The sequence below is a fragment of the Cucumis melo genome, chromosome 3, assembly GCF_025177605.1.
Source record: "Cucumis melo cultivar AY chromosome 3, USDA_Cmelo_AY_1.0, whole genome shotgun sequence".
Lineage (NCBI taxonomy): Eukaryota > Viridiplantae > Streptophyta > Magnoliopsida > Cucurbitales > Cucurbitaceae > Cucumis > Cucumis melo.
In genome coordinates this window covers 17,675,173-17,692,476 of record NC_066859.1, presented here as the reverse complement: position 1 = coordinate 17,692,476, position 17,304 = coordinate 17,675,173, and the positions used below count along the sequence as shown (strand labels likewise).

The following is a 17,304-nucleotide window of genomic DNA, read 5'->3' as shown; positions in this document are numbered from 1 at the left end:
GTGACAAGATACAAATTTATAACCAAATCCTTTTATTCCAATAACAAGGAGAAAAAAGGTTGCAAAATCTTACTGTTTAGTCCAGAAAAAAGGGGTAAAAGTAAAACTCCACTTCTTTCTTTTCTTCTTTTAGTTCAACTATTATAATTTATTACAGTACACTAGAGATGGTAATAGATCTGTCCAGATGCCTCACCCGTTGGCTTTTATGTGAAAATAAAGCTCAGAATCACACAATTCATTTCATTCTATATCCTTTTATTCCAATAACAAGGAGAAAAGTCCTTTCAAATCGATTCTATTTGGAAACCTTCTAAAATCTTCTCAGAACTGTCCGTGATAACACAGTTCTGCTATAGATTCCAGAGTACAAAATACAAATTTACAACAGATATCAAACAAGATCAGTAAAAAGATTGAAAAATACCAACTTCCCGATCCAATTACAACCCCAACTGCTTGCATCTTCTATGCAGAACCACAACCCAATCCTGATCCAGCAAGGAAAGATCTCGCTAAAGAGCAATACTTTTCTTTCTGCTTTTTATATTCGCCGTAACGTAGGAAGAAATAACTAAGGTAATCAAAATCAATCGGAGACATCCTTGCCTATAAAGCATAGTAAAATGAATGAATGTTTTGACTCAAATCAAATTGTGTAGATGGAAGGACAGTGGAAGAAGCAAGGTACCTGTATAAGTGCCCATAAAGCCCAATACAAGTGAGAAGCCAGCATGAACGTGTTTGACTCCACATAGAGAGCTTCCAGATCTTTTTGAGAAACCTTTCAAGAGAAAACAGTAGTTCTAGTTAGTATAAAAAATGATCGCTAAAGTGTAAATAACATGTCTCTGCAGATCCCCAAAGTCTGTTACCGTGCTAATAATTTTCTGTTATTCATACATTTACATTTCACTCGTGTTCAAAAATATCTGTTAGGTACTAGATACTTAGTTTGTGTTAATTAAGGCATATAGGGTAGTTAGATAGATAGGGAGTTACTACTAGTTATTGCAAAGGGTGGTTACTGAGGTATTTACTAGTCATAAATAGAGGGAGGGCAAGTGAATGAGCAGGAGGGTATTTTGTGGAGTGATCTAGGGGTTGGTAACAGTACTCTAAAGCGAGGTTCCAAGTGCCTTATACTTTGGGTTTATCTTGTATTTCTTTATAGTTATATTTTATTATATTCATATATTGTTCTTGTTGGGAAGTATCCTAACAATATAATAATCATAAGTTATATATAAAAAACCAAAAAAGGAAAAGAAAAAATAAAAGTTACAAGAAATTCTAGGGTCAGTACCAATCAATATAAGCACAGAATAGCACGCATATAATTTTACAATGTATAAAGGAAACAACAGAGGGAAGAAGATTGGAGGCAACAACTATGATGGAAAGGATGGTGTATAAAATCCCAATCCTGTGGCGTATTGTATTGAGGTTCCAAGGTAAGGAAAGCATTCAGAAAATATAAGCACGGCAGAGGTCATCGTGACTTTTAAGATGCATCAAACATTGCACATAAATCTTTGTAACTACTTTTTTAGCATTTAAATCGTTTATGAACAAAAGAACACATAGGGATAACGCCAACCACACCTCATCTGGTTTTTCAGGCTGTAAATAATGCCTGAAGAAATGATACTGTTCCTCCTTAGATGGATAACTGCTCAGCAATTGATAAACTATAGTCAAACATCAATGTTACTACATTTTAGAAAGAAAAATTGCCCATGAAAAGCAGATTAAAAACCTACCAGCTGTAGTCGCAGTCATAGCCAGCATATTCATTGAAGTGATTACCAATGTCAAAGCCTCTGTAACTGTATGATCCATACTCGAAATCAATGAAGTAGAGTCGTCCTGTATACGTTTGTAAGACAAGCAAAGACATCAAAACGATGAGCATTTTAGTGGGGGAAAACAGAGAAGTTCAACTAAAGCTCACGACCAATCAAACCGATCCTTGGCTGTCAAGTTCCCCTCAGCCTAATGTCCAAGTTGCTACTGTTATATCTACTCCGACATCTCATAAGTTGTTCATTCTCAAAAGTCAAAGATATGTTATTTTCTCTTATGTTATTTTCTCTTACACAACTATTTGTAAAGTAGAAAATACTTTATCTAGATGATGCTGCTTAAGGATTTGAAGAACCAATCGACATCCAGTCCAGTTCAAATTCCCATCCCCTAACAATTCAGAGTACCATTTTCCATTATTCACAAGGAATAAACATCCTTAATATTCGGATGTGATTGTGAGTACGTGGGAACAGGGGCTCCTCAAGAGGGGGAAAAGAACGTGATATGAAAAATAGAGAAGGATAAGTAGATGTGATTGTCAGTACATGGGGACGGGGGCATGGTTATACTTTATATGAAAGATGGAAACAAAGATGATAGTGGAGAATTTGAAGGAGCCAAATAAAGAAGTAGAATATATTATCAGAGGGGGTTACCTTCTTCCTCATTGAGCATTAGGTTCCCAGAAAGCAGGTCGTTGTGAGCAAACACTACGGGTGCATTAAGAAGGCTCGTTAGTTCCTGTTCAATTATGGCAAGTTGCATCAACAAACAGCAATCTCTTTTCTAAAGCCATATGTGTATGATTCATGATTGACAGCAGATGGTCACTCAAAATATGGTCAAACCTAGTATAAAGAACCCATAAAAAGTCTCAATCGAAGAAACAACCTTAATCTCAAGTATTTCATTGTGGATTTCCTGAAATGAAATTGTATCGTATATACTTTGCTTCCCAGTATCATCAAATTGCAGTGTGGAGGCTGAAAATCAATAATCAGAAACGTCAAAACCAGTTCAAAAGAAACTAGAACGTTCAACTGCATGAGGGGTCCGCTGACCAGAAGCTTGTTCTTGGCCAAGAAAAATAACCTTTCTCGTAAAATTTTAAGACTTCGTTCCATAACTGAGGTTCATTAGAACCTGGAATATATACTTTGTGGAATTTATTAAGCTGTTTAGCAATTTCGGCAGCTAGCTCTGGCTTTCTCAAATCTACAAAACCAAGCAAAATTAACAAAATTTGTGTTATTAATCACGGGTTCATAAGATATTCCAAATAGAGAGAAACAATGGTTTGTTAGATATGCGCTGACATATGCGAACGTTAGAGGTGGGAAAGCACTTCCAGATAAACACAGAGGCAACACTATTGATGGTAAAAAAATAATGGACAACTCTAATTCAGATCATTTAAGTCAATGGCTTCGTGCTCATTTTCTGAAAGTTTCAAGGGTTGCGACCTGTTCAAGATATGTTCTGTTGTGCACAACTGTTTCTTCTAAAAAAAGTTTCACGGCATTCCATTTAAGTTTTGACAGGAGTTGGAAGAGCTTTATAGTTCTTCACTATTACTTTTTATTGAAAGCAATTAACAACAACCCGAGACTTACGTGGAAACCCGAGAACCGGGAGAAAAACCACGATACTTTAGTTTTTATTATTTTTCTTATGAACAAAAACAATAGGTACAAAGGGAGTATAAATAGAGTACAATAGGAATAAGAAAGGAAAAGATTTAGGAAATATTTAGGAAATAAAATCTTATATTTTATTTTTTCCAAAAGTACTAATTCTAACACTCCCCCTCAAGTTGGGAGGTAAATATCAATGAGTCCCAACTTGCTAACGCAAAGGTCGAAGTGTGGTCGGAGAAGCCCCTTGGTAAGAACATCAGCAATCTGTTGGCTTGAAGGAATGTACGGAATGCATATGCTTCCACTGTCAAGTCTTTCTTTGATGAAATGCCGATCAATCTCAACATGTTTAGTTCTATCATGTTGCACTGGGTTGTTAGCAATACTAATAGCGGCTTTATTATCACAAAAAAGCTTCAATGGTGTCTCACATTCCTGATGAAGATCTGACAAGACTTTCTGGAGCCAAATTTCCTCACATATTCCCAGACTCATAGCTCTGTATTCAGCCTCAGCACTGCTCCTGGCCACAACACTTTGCTTCTTACTCCTCCAAGTTACAAGATTGCCCCAAACAAAGGTACAATAACCGGATGTAGACTTTCTATCAATAACAGATCCTGCCCAATCTGAGTCAGTATATGCCTCAATGGTCTTTCTATTTGTTTTTCTAAACATCAACCCTTTACCAGGTGTATTTTTCAAGTATCTCAGGATTCTGTTAACAGCTTCCATATGTTTCTCATAGGGAGCCTGCATAAACTGGCTGACAACACTCACAGCAAAGGAAATATCCGGACGAGTATGGGATAAGTAAATTAATTTACCTACAAGGCGCTGATATTGTTCTTTATCAACTGGAACTTGATCATCAGAGTTTCCTAGTTTACAGTTGAATTCAATAGGAGTATCAGCAGGACGACATCCCAACATACCTGTCTCGGTTAGCAAATCAAGGGTGTATTTTCTCTGAGACACGGAAATACCTTCTTTTGATCTAGCCACCTCCATTCCAAGGAAATATTTCAGATTTCCCAAGTCTTTGATTTCAAATTCATCACCCATTCTCTGCTTTAGTTGACTGATTTCTGTTTGATCATCTCCAGTCAAAACAATGTCATCCACATAAACAATTAGAATAGCTATCTTTCCTGTTTTGGAAGCCTTTGTAAATAAAGTATGGTCAGAGTGCCCTTGACTGTACCCTTGGGACTTGACAAAGGTAGTGAATCTGTCAAACCATGCTCTCGGAGACTGTTTCAGACCATATAGAGATTTTTGGAGTTTACACACCTCCTGACCAAATTGGGCTTCAAATCCTGGTGGGGGGCTCATGTAGACTTCCTCCACAAGGTCTCCATTCAAAAAAGCATTCTTAACATCCAGCTGGTATAGAGGCCAATCTTTGTTCACAGCAACAGATAGCAGGACTCTAACAGTATTCAATTTAGCAACTGGAGAAAAAGTTTCCGAATAGTCAATACCATAGGTTTGAGTGAACCCCTTTGCAACTAACCTTGCCTTGTGTCTATCAAGCGTACCATCTGCTTTGTATTTGAGAGAGAATACCCATTTGCATCCTACAGTTTTATGTCCCTTGGGTAGAGCACAGATCTCCCAAGTTCTATTCTTTTCGAGAGCCTTCATCTCTTCCATAACAGCATTCTTCCATTCAGGACACTCTAGAGCAGTGTAGATATTTTTCGGTATTATGGTAGAGTCAAGGTTTGCTGTAAATGCTCTAAACTGTGGAGAGAGATTATCATAGGAAACATAGTTGCAAATGGGATGTTTAGTGCATGATCTGGTACCTTTTCTCAATGCAATTGGAATGTCAAGAGAGGGATCATACTCATCAAGTTTTCTTGTATGACCCTGTTCAGCTTCATCGTTACTGGTTTCTATTCTCACCTCAGTCTCATCATCACGGTTCTTTTCTTCCATATTTTCAAGAACAGCAACATCAGACTTGTCATTCTCACTCATTGTATTATTAGTACAAGGTTTTGTAGGGTTTTCCATACCTTGGTCTCGAGGAGGTTCGAAATTTTGGACTGGAGCCGGCGGTTGACTAGTAGGGGACCCAACTTCCTTTCTGAGATTCCTCCTGTAATATGTTTTCCAGGGAACTTGGTTTGTGGGTAAGATTATGGGATGAGGATCAATGTCAGACACGGTAATAAGAGTAGGTTCAATAAATTCAAAGGTGTTGTTAGACTCTTCACTCACATTCTCCCCCTGAAGATGGCTAACAGGAAAGTATGGTCGGTTTTCACAGAAAGTAACGTCCATAGTGACAAAATATTTCCTAGACGGCGGGTGAAAACATTTATAACCGTGTTGGTGAAGGGGATACCCAACAAACACACAGGCCTGAGCCCGAGGGGTAAATTTGGTCTGATTAGGGCCGAAATTATGGACATAGGCGGTGCACCCAAACACACGAAGAGGAACCTCAGAAACAAGACGAGTAGAGGGGTAAGACTCCTTAAGACAATCTAAGGGAGTCTGAAGGTGGAGGATACGAGAAGGCATTCTATTGATTAAGTGAGCAGCTGTAAGAATAGCATCTCCCCACAGATATGATGGAAGGGAAGTGGAAAGCATAAGTGAGCGGGCTACTTCCACAAGGTGTCGGTTTTTTCGTTCGGCCACTCCATTTTGTTGAGGAGTGTAGGCACATGAGGTTTGGTGAACAATCCCCTTGGAGGCTAGAAATTCACTAAGGTTATGGTTTTGGAATTCCCGACCATTATCACTTCGAAGAATTGCAATTTTTGTATGAAATTGTGTTTTGATAGTATGATAGAAGTTTTGGAAAATGGATGGAACCTCGGATTTATCTGAGATAAGGTAGACCCAGGTGAGACGGGTATGGTCATCAATGAAAGTTACAAACCACCGCTTTCCCGAGGAGGTGGTGACCTTGGAAGGACCCCAAACGTCACTATGGATGAGGTTAAATGGTTGTGTAGGTTTATATGGTTGTGAGGGAAAAGAGACTCGATGTTGTTTTGCCCGGATACACACATCACAAGATAGAGAAGAGACATCAACTTTAGAAAAAAGGTGGGGAAATAAATGTTGCATATATGTAAAGTTTGGGTGGCCCAGTCGAAAATGCCACAACATACAGTCTTGTTCAGAAGTGCTAAAGTAGGATGACAGTAAACTAACCCTAGACAAACTACTACATGAGGTATCATCATCAAGGATGTAAAGTCCCCTGCTATGCCGGGCAGTGCCAATCGTCCTCCCCGAGCTCATGTCCTGAAAATAAACCGATTCAGGTAAGAAGATAGCTTTACAATGCAACTCACGAGTGATCTTGCTTATAGATAACAAATTGTAAGACAGTTTAGGGACATGCAAAACATTCTGGAGAGCAAAACCGTCAAAGGGAACTATTTGTCCTTTGCCAGCGATCGGAGCTAGAGAGCCATCGGCTATTCGGATTTTTTCATTACCGGCACACGGGGCATATGAGATAAAGTGTTCTGAAGAACCTGTCAAGTGATCTGTAGCCCCCGAGTCTAAGATCCAGGGATTCTTCCCATCAACGCTAATAAGCCCAAGGGACTGAGGCATACCTGACTGAGCAATGGCACCCAGAGTAGGAGTCTTGGTCTGGCTCACAGTAGGATCAGTTGATTGAGAAGTGCTAGCAGGTGTAGTCTCACTAATGTAGGCACGTCCTGAGTTCTGTTTCTCGTTGGAGGACCGTTTCTTACCTCCTGGGGGACGACCGTGGAGTTTCCAACACTGATCCTTGGTGTGCCATTGTTTCTTGCAGTGCTCACACACAGGAATTGACTTCCCATTATTCTTGTCACTGTCATGATTTGAGGACCGAGCGCTAAAGGCTGCGGAGTCAATGGTAGGGGTAGTCAATACACCCATGGCATTAGTGCGATCCTCTTCCAGGCGGACTTCAAAACAAACTTCCATTAGGGAGGGAAGAGGTCTTTGTCCGAGTATACGACCACAAACATTATCAAATTTGGGATTAAGTCCTGCAAGGAAGTCATAAACACGGTCAGCCTCTTCAAGTTTAGCATATTGTGTACTGTCATTTGGTGTGTCCCAAACTGTCTCTCTGCACAAATCCATCTCTTGCCAGAGGAGAGAGAGCTTGTTAAAATAGGTAGTTACGTCCAAGGTCCCTTGTTTGCAATTATGGACCTGTTTTCGCAGTGTATATAACCGAGAGGCATTCTGTCGTTTCGAGTAAAGGGTCTGAGTTGTATCCCACAAATCTTTTGCTGTGGCTGCATATAGTAAAGGCTTGCCGATCTGTGGTTCCATACTATTAATCAGCATGGACCGAATAAATGAGTCCTCTCCTTTCCAGAGTCGTTCCAAGGCGTCTCCCGGTGGAGGACGTACAGTCTCTCCAGTTAAGAATCCGAACTGGTATCGACCTTCGAGGAACATCTTTATTGATTGGGACCAAGAAAAATAATTTTGACCATTTAATTTTTCGCCTGAAAAATTCCCTGTAGACGAACCCAAAGAGCCAGTTATATAATTTGACTGTGAATTAGGGAACGAAGTTACCGGGTTCTTGGAATACATCGGCAACTCGGTTGGTTTGGAATGCGTTGAAGATTCGCTCGCTTCAATGTCCGATCTGTTTTGGGGTTGATCAATTCCGTTACCAGAAAACAGCGGTTGCTGTAAAGGGTCAACGTACAGCTGCTGCTTACTGTACTGATTTGACAAATTTACGGTTGAGGGATGCTGTCCGGAGCTCGTAGACGGCGCATGAGGATGCGGATGGCCGGAAGGGTTTGACGGCTGGACATCCGACGGTGCGTAGAAGGGAACGGGATGGGCGGTGACGTGAAACGGCGGCGGCGCGTGGGCCCACGCGCCGGACACGAGCGGCGCGTGAATCAACTTCTGGTCAGACGGCGGCGCGTACGGCTGCGGAACCACTCCCGTTGGGTAGATCGGCGGTTTCTGTAGGTTCTGGAGCAGTTTCTCCATGGCGGCGGCGACGGCGGCGTCCACGGCGGCGGCGATTCCGGCGGCGGCGGCGGCGGCGGCGGCGACGGGTTCAGTTTCGATCTGGGTTTCTCCTAGGTTATTTTCTAGGGTTTCGTTATTGCTTTGCTCTGATACCATATTGAAAGCAATTAACAACAACCCGAGACTTACGTGGAAACCCGAGAACCGGGAGAAAAACCACGATACTTTAGTTTTTATTATTTTTCTTATGAACAAAAACAATAGGTACAAAGGGAGTATAAATAGAGTACAATAGGAATAAGAAAGGAAAAGATTTAGGAAATATTTAGGAAATAAAATCTTATATTTTATTTTTTCCAAAAGTACTAATTCTAACACTTTTTTATGTTCATCAATTGTTCTTTTGTACTTTTTGTGTCATTGTCCTTTAGAATTGTCTTGTTTTGTGACTTTTAATATTTTGGAGCATTACTTTTTTAACGAAAAGGGTGATTTCCTTTTCAAAATAATAAAGAATCCACCATTTCAAGTCCGATGAAACCACACATCTCCTAAGACAGACTATAATTCTCCAAACTCATCAAACAATATCCATGAACACAATCAAGGATTTTCTTTTTATTGTACCTTTTTATTCTTCTTTTACATGAAACAAAATTTTTTATTGAATAAATAAAAAGAAACTAATGCTAGAGGAATATGGATGAGCTTAATACAAAACGAGAACTGAATATTGAAAAAAAACATGTAGGAAAGATCCTTTGTAAAGAGAAGAGAACAATAAAAGATACGACAAAGAACACCAACAAGAAACTACCAGAGCAAGTGGGCAATGCGGAGCAGCTGAGAGAGCAAAACTTAAAAAAATTATTTGAGAATGAAACACCACTTCAAAGCTCCAATAAACAAAAAGTTCCCTCTAACAGACAATCCTAATAAGTGGTGCTAAAGGAACAGCTAAGAGAAGGAGAAAGAATTCCATCTTAGAAGTTTTGGAGCTTTGAATGCAAAGGAAACTAGAAATAGGAGTCAAAACAAACTGGCTTTGTACTAATCCAAAAATTAAACATTACCTACAAACAAACAAGCAGTTAAAAAATCTTCCAAAGTAGCCATATCAACTAGAATAATGGAGACGACAGCTTGCTCCTAAGATATGCCAAGAAATTCTTCTTGGGAGACTTCATAACTGAAGTGGCCGAAGAAAAGAGATCCTGGGAATCTATAAACAAAGAGGACACATAGAAAAAGAGTTTTTCATAATGAGTCTTTACTGTCGGATGATTGGTTCGGTTTTCCTCATTTGAAAGCCTATTCTGGTGCTCTCTCTCCAAAAGCTTTGCAGGATATACTGTTCCAAATATTTGTCTTAATTGGAACGCTTTATACTACCAAGTTTAATTATTTTTGTATTACCTTTATTTTAGTACTTGTTTTTCTTTCTTACTTCCTCTCATGGGGTTTTGTACTTTTGAGCATTATCTTATTTCCATTTCATCAATAAAAAGTGTTCACTTCATTGCTTGTTTCCTTTCAAAGAAAAAAAAAAAGCACTGGCAACTCTTCATGCTTGGAACATAATTGTTAGATGATATATGATTAAATTGCCTTCACCCATTAGCTCAAGTTTTGGGTCAATTGGAGCTTTAAGATTATAATATCTACAGTAATAAATGAGTAACCTTGTCAAGGATTCTCAATTATTAGCGACTTCCACCAAGGACTCTTCAAGCAAGGCAACAATTGAGATATTCCTCAAATCCAATTGCAAATAAGGCAAAACATCATGGGAGAATCTGATGGAAGAATCTGATGAGCTAAATTGATGTTTGGAGTTGAATCTTCGTTTTCAATATCCAGGAATAATTTAAGACCTCAGCATAGTAGTCCTTAGTAAAGACTAATAATATTAAATCCCCTGGAAACCCATATGAACTAATGTAATGCAAACTCAATATAGATTACAAATCAGAATCTTCAATAGGAGAAGTGACCGAGTATTTGAAATGAACTTGGACAAAATAAAAACCCAATTTAATAAACTGATTGAAAAGATTGAAAGAAGACACACATGGAATGATTCACTAATATCCAGGGGCAGATTACACTTTTACAAGCCACATACTCAAATCTTTCCTCTCCTCGTCCCTCTTCAAGATCCTATCAAAATTGCTTCTACTATTGAGAAACTCTACAGAAGCTTCCTTTGAAAGGGATGCTTATTCCAATTTGGAGCTTGTCTTATTAGATAGGATAAAGTTGCTAGATCTATCCCTAATGGACACATCGGGTTTAAAAAAAATTGAAAGAAAAGTAAAGCTTTAGGGGGTGTTCAGGGTAAGAGGTGGAATAGTTTGAAGTAAGGAGTTATAAAGTTTGGGGAGTTGTGAACTCCTGGGACCCACAATGTACGAAGTTAATAAGATATAAAATGATGTTTTCTTAGTGGTGCAACCCACGAACTAGTTGGGCCAAACAAGGAACAAGTTCATAACTCTATACTTTCTTACCCCTACTTCTAAAACCCTTGGATCAGACACACCCTTAGAAGCCAAGTTCATAACTCCATGTCTATCACCAACCTCCATACCTATAATAAGATAAACAGTCCCCTCAAAATGATCGTCCAAAGATTTCTTTATATCCATCCAATTGTAATGAGTAAACAATCTAGAAACAACTAATAATTCACTAAGAAAACCTACACCACTTCATGACCCTTTCGGACCCAATTTGGTTGAGAACAGTTTAAATTATAGGACTTTTCAATTGGCCATTGGGCCTCAGATTTCCTTTCACTATTTCTTCATAAATTTAGCCATGGGCAGCTTAGTCAGATTCTGTGACTTCTGAAAATCTTCCGCATTTCTTAAGGAAGTCCTTTACCATATGCCAAAATCTGAGCCAACACTTTTTAGGAATTCCTACCAGGGCTTTAGAACTCAAGTACAGTTGTACAAAGTTGTACAATCTATAGAACAAACCTTGTTCAAGTATGGTCGTAATTTCCACAAGGACTTGGATGAACTTCCTTCAAAGCTCCTGATTACGACCATACTACACATTTAGTGCTCCAACATAAAGATCTTATTGACAAGTGAGTTATACTAAATTTATCCCTAGTTTGCTTGAAATTTGATTTGCACTGGGTTTTGCAACAAATCCACTAATGAATTTTCAGACCAGCGTAATTGGAGAACAGAAAGAGGGATTAATTTCTTGCCATGTTTTCATCATCGACAAAAGGATGTCATTCTCTAACCAGTGCAGAAATACTTACTGTTTACACAACAGCTCCTTAAACCCATCACTCAAAACAGGGACTGGATAAACCAGAAGCAAAACTTCAAAAAGAAACTAAAACCTGATAATTAACTTGGAAGCTAAAATCAGATAAACTGATAAACCGATTGAATCTAGCCAAAAATACCAAGATCAAGGAATCAACCCTTACTGAAATGCAGAAACAAAGGAGGAGAGAGGAGAGTCAATTGGGGGGGGGGGGGGGGGGGGGGGGGGGGGTTTGAGCCTGTGGTTGTGAGCATGAACGACTTAAAGAATAAACTCCTCAATCAAGGGATATATGAACTACTGAATTGTTCAAAACCCAGCCCACATATTGCTAAACGTGAAAACAAATTTTAGACCAAATCTAACTATTAAAGCGTAGATCATGTTAAATTAATATTTCCTTCTCTATCCATATATCTTAACTGCAAATCTTTCAGTGCAGCTACTATTAGAATGAAATGCTACATAATACTGTGAAACATTCAGCATTAAAGATTAAAACTGAACTGTCTGCAAACAAGGTGTAAATCAGAAAGATTCTAAATGCTTTTTACCTGATGGTTCTAGTGTACGTGCATGAATAAATGACTGCACCATTCCATTTTTAAAAACTCCAAGAAGCTTGGCACCAAATCCTGCAGCTGAAAGATATTTGATTGCCTAATACAAGATTTCATGAGATTACAGAGTGAATGATAAGATATAAGCAAAGGTCACACACAACAAGAAAACCAAGTGAAAGATAAACAATTAGTAGCATTATCTGAATAATCAAATTCAAGATAAAATTATATTTTTTTAAGAAAAAAAAAGGTCTGGTGATAAGATTGTACTCTAAAATTCATGAAATCGACATGAACTTTTCTGAATCCTCTTGGTTCAAGACCATGCAAGTAAGGGAGATACAACCATGATACTAGTGGGAAAAACCTTTGAGACAGAAAAATGGAACAGAAGACAAGGAAATGGTGGAAGAGAGAAAGAAGATAAGAGATTCAGCTGTAAGACCTACACTACACCCCTAAAAGACGTAAACAACTTCAATCAAGTATCAGGGTCTTAAGTCACAAGATCCCACCCCAGGCAGCTAGCGCTCTCTCTGTCAGAAACAGGATTTTCCTCAAAAAGCATATTACTTGGACTCAATTACAGACAGAAAATCAGTTGCCATTCTCCTTAACAAATGTGAATTGATTGCAGAGAAAAAGTTTTCAATACCACTTGTAAACACACACACAGTCAGTGTGTGTGTGTGTTTTAAGGAGCAGCAGACCTTACATTAACAGCTCCACCCAGAATACCAAAATCAATTTCGCTGATCAGATCATTCACTAAAAACAACAATATTAATAAATAACCACTATCGAAAATATTGGATCAATACCCAGATGCTAATAGTACAAAATAAATATATATGCATATAGAAGAAATATAGATGAGATTAGATTTCTTCTATGTCAAAGCTATAGTACTTGATTATCATGTACCCCAAATATACAGCATGATAATATTTTCAAACAAAACCGAGTTTAGATTACTTTTTACGTACTTCAATCAAACGTAATAATAGAGATCAATAGCGAATTTCTAAGTACTAGAACAGTGCATATCACCTTAAAAATGGTTAGATTCGATTTACAGAGTACATGACTCGATTGTATTAGGGCTTACACTACGCAAAAAGATGAAACACCGTTGCCCGCCAGGATAGAGAGAGAAAGAAAGAAGACGACGTAAAGAACAAACTAAAACCAAAAACTACACTTAGCGTACACAACAAACAGATAATTAAACACTCAATAATCGATCAAGAAACGTCGCAAGTCACCTGTAGTTCCCTGTCACGATTGATAACATAATCCGTGTTAGGTCCATATAGTCTGACGGTGACAGAAACGGAAGTACCACTTTCCTCTTTCACCGTAACCTTAAGCACTGGAGAAGTCAGAAAAAACAAATTTCTATTACAGACATAACTCCACAAGCAGCAAAGAAGTCACTAAACAAACCTCGAACACAATCTCGCCTTAATCAAATTGAACGAATAAACACATTATAAGCAAACACTCACGCTGATTAGTGATTCCACCAGAGACCGTTTCAACAGAGAACCGAGAAGCATCCAGCTCTGACCACTCCTTAAACAGATCCTTACACAACTCGCTGCAAGAAAAATCAAGAAAAAGAAAACTGAGAACAAAATTAACAAAACAAACTTCCACAATTACCTTCAGTAACCGCATACCGCGAGCTCCAAGAAGCAAGGAGATGAAAATCATCATCAAATTCATAAAAACAAGAAGCGTTCTGGTCGTCTTGGTTCCAGTTTATGGAAAAACAGAACACAAAAAGGCAAAAATGCGCAGTATAAACAATCCGTGTGAAGAAACCAGAAAGCAAACGAAAGAGGAAGCGATACGAACATTATGCGAGGAGTCATGGCGGGAAGTGGAAGAGAGAGGTCGACGGAAAGAGTCGATAGCTGATACGGCTCGGCGTTGCTATGTCCATCTTCTACAGCTTCAACCACACCAACGAAGCCATTGTAGATCTTCTTGGCTCCCATGATTTGTTGAAGTCTTTGTTTGTGTTGAGCAATGAATCAACGGAAGAAAAATGAAAATGAATTCACAAAACTTTGTAAGTGCAAAATATGAATGGAACATGTATTCCTTCATCTACGATTCTGTCTTCTCTAATACCCTCCTGGCCATTCTCCACCGCACGATTATAAACGTCTTAACTTAACTTTTCTTAAAATTTCTAACGAAGTTTAATATTATTGTTATCATTGTTATTATTACAACAGTTTATTCTAAAAGTTAATTTGCCAAATAAGAAAAGAAAAAAAAAAAAAGAAAAAAATTAAAATGGAAAACATTTTTGTTTTCTGTCGTTCCTTATTTTTTAATATAGAGACAATAACTATTCTTATTTCTAGGAATGTTTCTAGAAGTGAACGATCTTTTCAAAATTATAAAAAAACAGTAAAATATTTACGCTCCATAAAATAATTTTAAAAACGAAAAAAACACAGAGATCCACCTTACAAAATACAAAAAATGTCCCGTCAATAACACACGTGTAATATATTTGCTATCGTTTAGATTTGATTATTGTTTGATAGTGATTGTTTAGATATGGCTACAATTTATCCGCAATCGTTTAGATATGGCTACAATTTATACGCAATCGTTTAAATATGGACAATTTATTTTTTCAATTTCATCGTTTAATTTTGTTGCATGATCGTTTAATTTGATTGCGTTTAAATTTTGTTACACGATCGTTTAGATTTGGATTTGGCTATTGTTTGGTACACGATCGTTTAGATATGACTACAATTTATTTTTCAATTCTATCGTTTAATTTTGTTACACGATCGATTAATTTGGTTACGTTTAAATTTAGTTACACGATCGTTTATATTTGGAGACCCAAATCTAAACGATTTTTTTTTTCAAAACTTGGTACATGATCGTTTAGATTTAGTTAAACGATTTGTTTAAATTCTTTTGCTACACGATCGTTTATTTTTTTTTTATACGATCGTTTAGATTTGTCTACACGATCGTTTAGATTTGGCTAAACAATTTTTTTAAATTCTTTTGCTACACGATCGTTTATTTTTTTTATACGATCGTTTAGATTTGTTTACACGATCGTTTAGATTTAGCTAAACGATTTTTTTAAATTCTTTTGCTACACGATCGTTTATTTTTTTTATGCGATCATTTAGATTTGTCTACACGATCGTTTAGATTTGGCTAAACGATTTTTTTAAATTCTTTTATTACACGATCGTTTATTTTTTTTATACAATTGTTTAGATTTGTATACACGATCGTTTAGATTTGGCTAAATGATTTTTTAATTCTTTTGGTACACGATCATTTCGATTTGTCTACCATAATTTATTTTTTTTACACCATCATTTACATTTGGCTACTTCAATCTAAATCATTTTTTTCAAGATTTTTTATATACTTTTTTATAGATTTGTTACTTTTTTTGTACATGGTCATTTAGACTTGATTATCCAAATTCAAACGACGTAAAAAAAGGAGAGGAAAGAAGAAAGACGATTGAAAGAAATCACAGCGAAAAAAAAAAGAAAAAGAAGAAAGACAATGGAAAGATTAAACGACGTAAAAAAGAATCAGAAAACAAGAAAGACGATGGAAAGAAATCGCAGCAGAAAAAAAATAGGAAAATAATAAAAACGATGGAAAAATTTAACGACGTAAAAAAAGAATTGAAAAATAAGAAAGATTATATGAAAAAATGGCAGAAAAAAAAAAAAAAAGAGGAAAAGACGAAAAACGACGAAAGAAATCACAGGAGAAGAAGATGAAAGAAATTGAGGGAGGAAGAAGAGGATTTCATCACGAGGAAGAGAAAAAGATGGATTGACAAACCTGAAATATTTAAAAAATGGCTAACTTTATGGGCTTTGTTACATGATCTGTAAATAGTTTGGTATTTTGTTACATATACGTAAGTTTCCCAGGAACTAAAATATTTTCTCCAAATTTGGTTTCCATTTTATTTGATTTTGTTTCCAACATGTAATAAAAACGGTCCAATACTAGCTTTCTTGGTTTCATTTTATTTCTTTCTTTTCTTATATGTATTTTTTTATTTTCAACATACAAATTTAATTTTAAATTTTATTTTCTATTTACCTATATTACTTTGGGAAACTTAGATAAATGTAACAAAACATCAAACTATTTACGGCCCATATAACAAAATCCATAAAGTTAGCCATTTTTTAAATACTCCAGGTTTGCCCTTTCCATCTTTCTTTTGCGATTCATCTTCCTCTTGCTATTTCTTTCATCGTTCTTCCTGTGATTTTGTCTTTCTCTTTCCTGTTTTTCTTTTTTTTGCAATTTCTTTCCATCATCTTTCTTATTTCTCAATTCTTTATTTACGCCGTTTAATCTTTCCAACGTTTTTTTTCTTTTCCTCTTCTTTTTTTCGCTTTTCCATCATCTTTCTACTTTTCCTCTTCCTTTTTTTTACTGCGATTTCTTTCCATTGTCTTTTTTCTTTTTCTTTTTTTTACGTCGTGTACAAAAAATAGCAAAATCTAAAAGATCGTATATAAAGAATCTTGAAAAAAAATCATTTAGATTGGAGTAGCCAAATGTAAACTATCGTGTAAAAAAATAAAAAATCGTGTATAAAGAATCTTGAAAAAAAAATCATTTAGATTGGAGTAGCCAAATGTAAACGATCGTGTAAAAAAAAATAAAAGATTGTGTATAAAGAATGTTGAAAAAAAAAAATCATTTAGATTGGAGTACCCAAATGTAAACGATCGTTTAAAAAAAATTAAACAATTATGTAAAAAAAATAAAAGATCATGTATAAACAATCTTGAAAAAAAAATCATTTGGATTGGAGTAGCCAAATGTAAACGATCGTGTAAAGAAATCTAAACGATTGTGTACCAAAAGAATTAAAAAATCATGTACCAAATTTTGAAAAAAAAAAATAATTTAGATTATTTGGGTCCCCAAATCTAAACAATCAAATCTAAAGAATCGTGTAACCAAATTTAAACTTAACCAAATTAAATAATGAAATT

General features: G+C 36.6%; 1 protein-coding gene across 2 annotated transcripts; it reads right to left on the bottom strand.

The window, feature by feature from the left end:
* Positions 1-229: 229 nt before the first annotated feature.
* LOC103501288 (probable ethanolamine kinase) lies at positions 230-14,362 on the bottom strand. Of its 2 annotated transcripts, XM_008464828.3 has the most exons (11): positions 14,132-14,360; positions 13,780-13,871; positions 13,537-13,643; positions 12,263-12,368; positions 2,902-3,024; positions 2,701-2,792; positions 2,466-2,550; positions 1,764-1,869; positions 1,606-1,672; positions 692-784; positions 230-609 (listed from the first exon to the last, which is right to left on the bottom strand). In XM_008464828.3, exons 1-11 carry the CDS (start codon positions 14,272-14,274, stop codon positions 469-471), a joined length of 1,155 nt encoding a protein of 384 aa, XP_008463050.2. In that variant the 5' UTR covers positions 14,275-14,360; the 3' UTR covers positions 230-468. The 2 variants fall into 2 exon arrangements, with proteins under 2 accessions (XP_008463050.2, XP_050937906.1); XM_051081949.1 differs by lacking the exon at positions 1,606-1,672 and having other exon boundaries at positions 14,132-14,362.
* Between the last annotated feature and the right edge of the window lie 2,942 nt (positions 14,363-17,304).

Coding starts and splice junctions, on each gene's coding strand:
- LOC103501288 (XM_008464828.3), bottom strand. CDS start 14,274: ATGGGAGCCAAGAAGATCTACAATGGCTTCGTTGGTGTGGTTGAAGCT. Junction 2,793..2,901: donor CTTAAAATTTTACGAGAAAG/GTTATTTTTCTT, acceptor ATTGATTTTCAG/CCTCCACACTGCAATTTGAT. Junction 2,551..2,700: donor ATGAAATACTTGAGATTAAG/GTTGTTTCTTCG, acceptor ATAATTGAACAG/GAACTAACGAGCCTTCTTAA.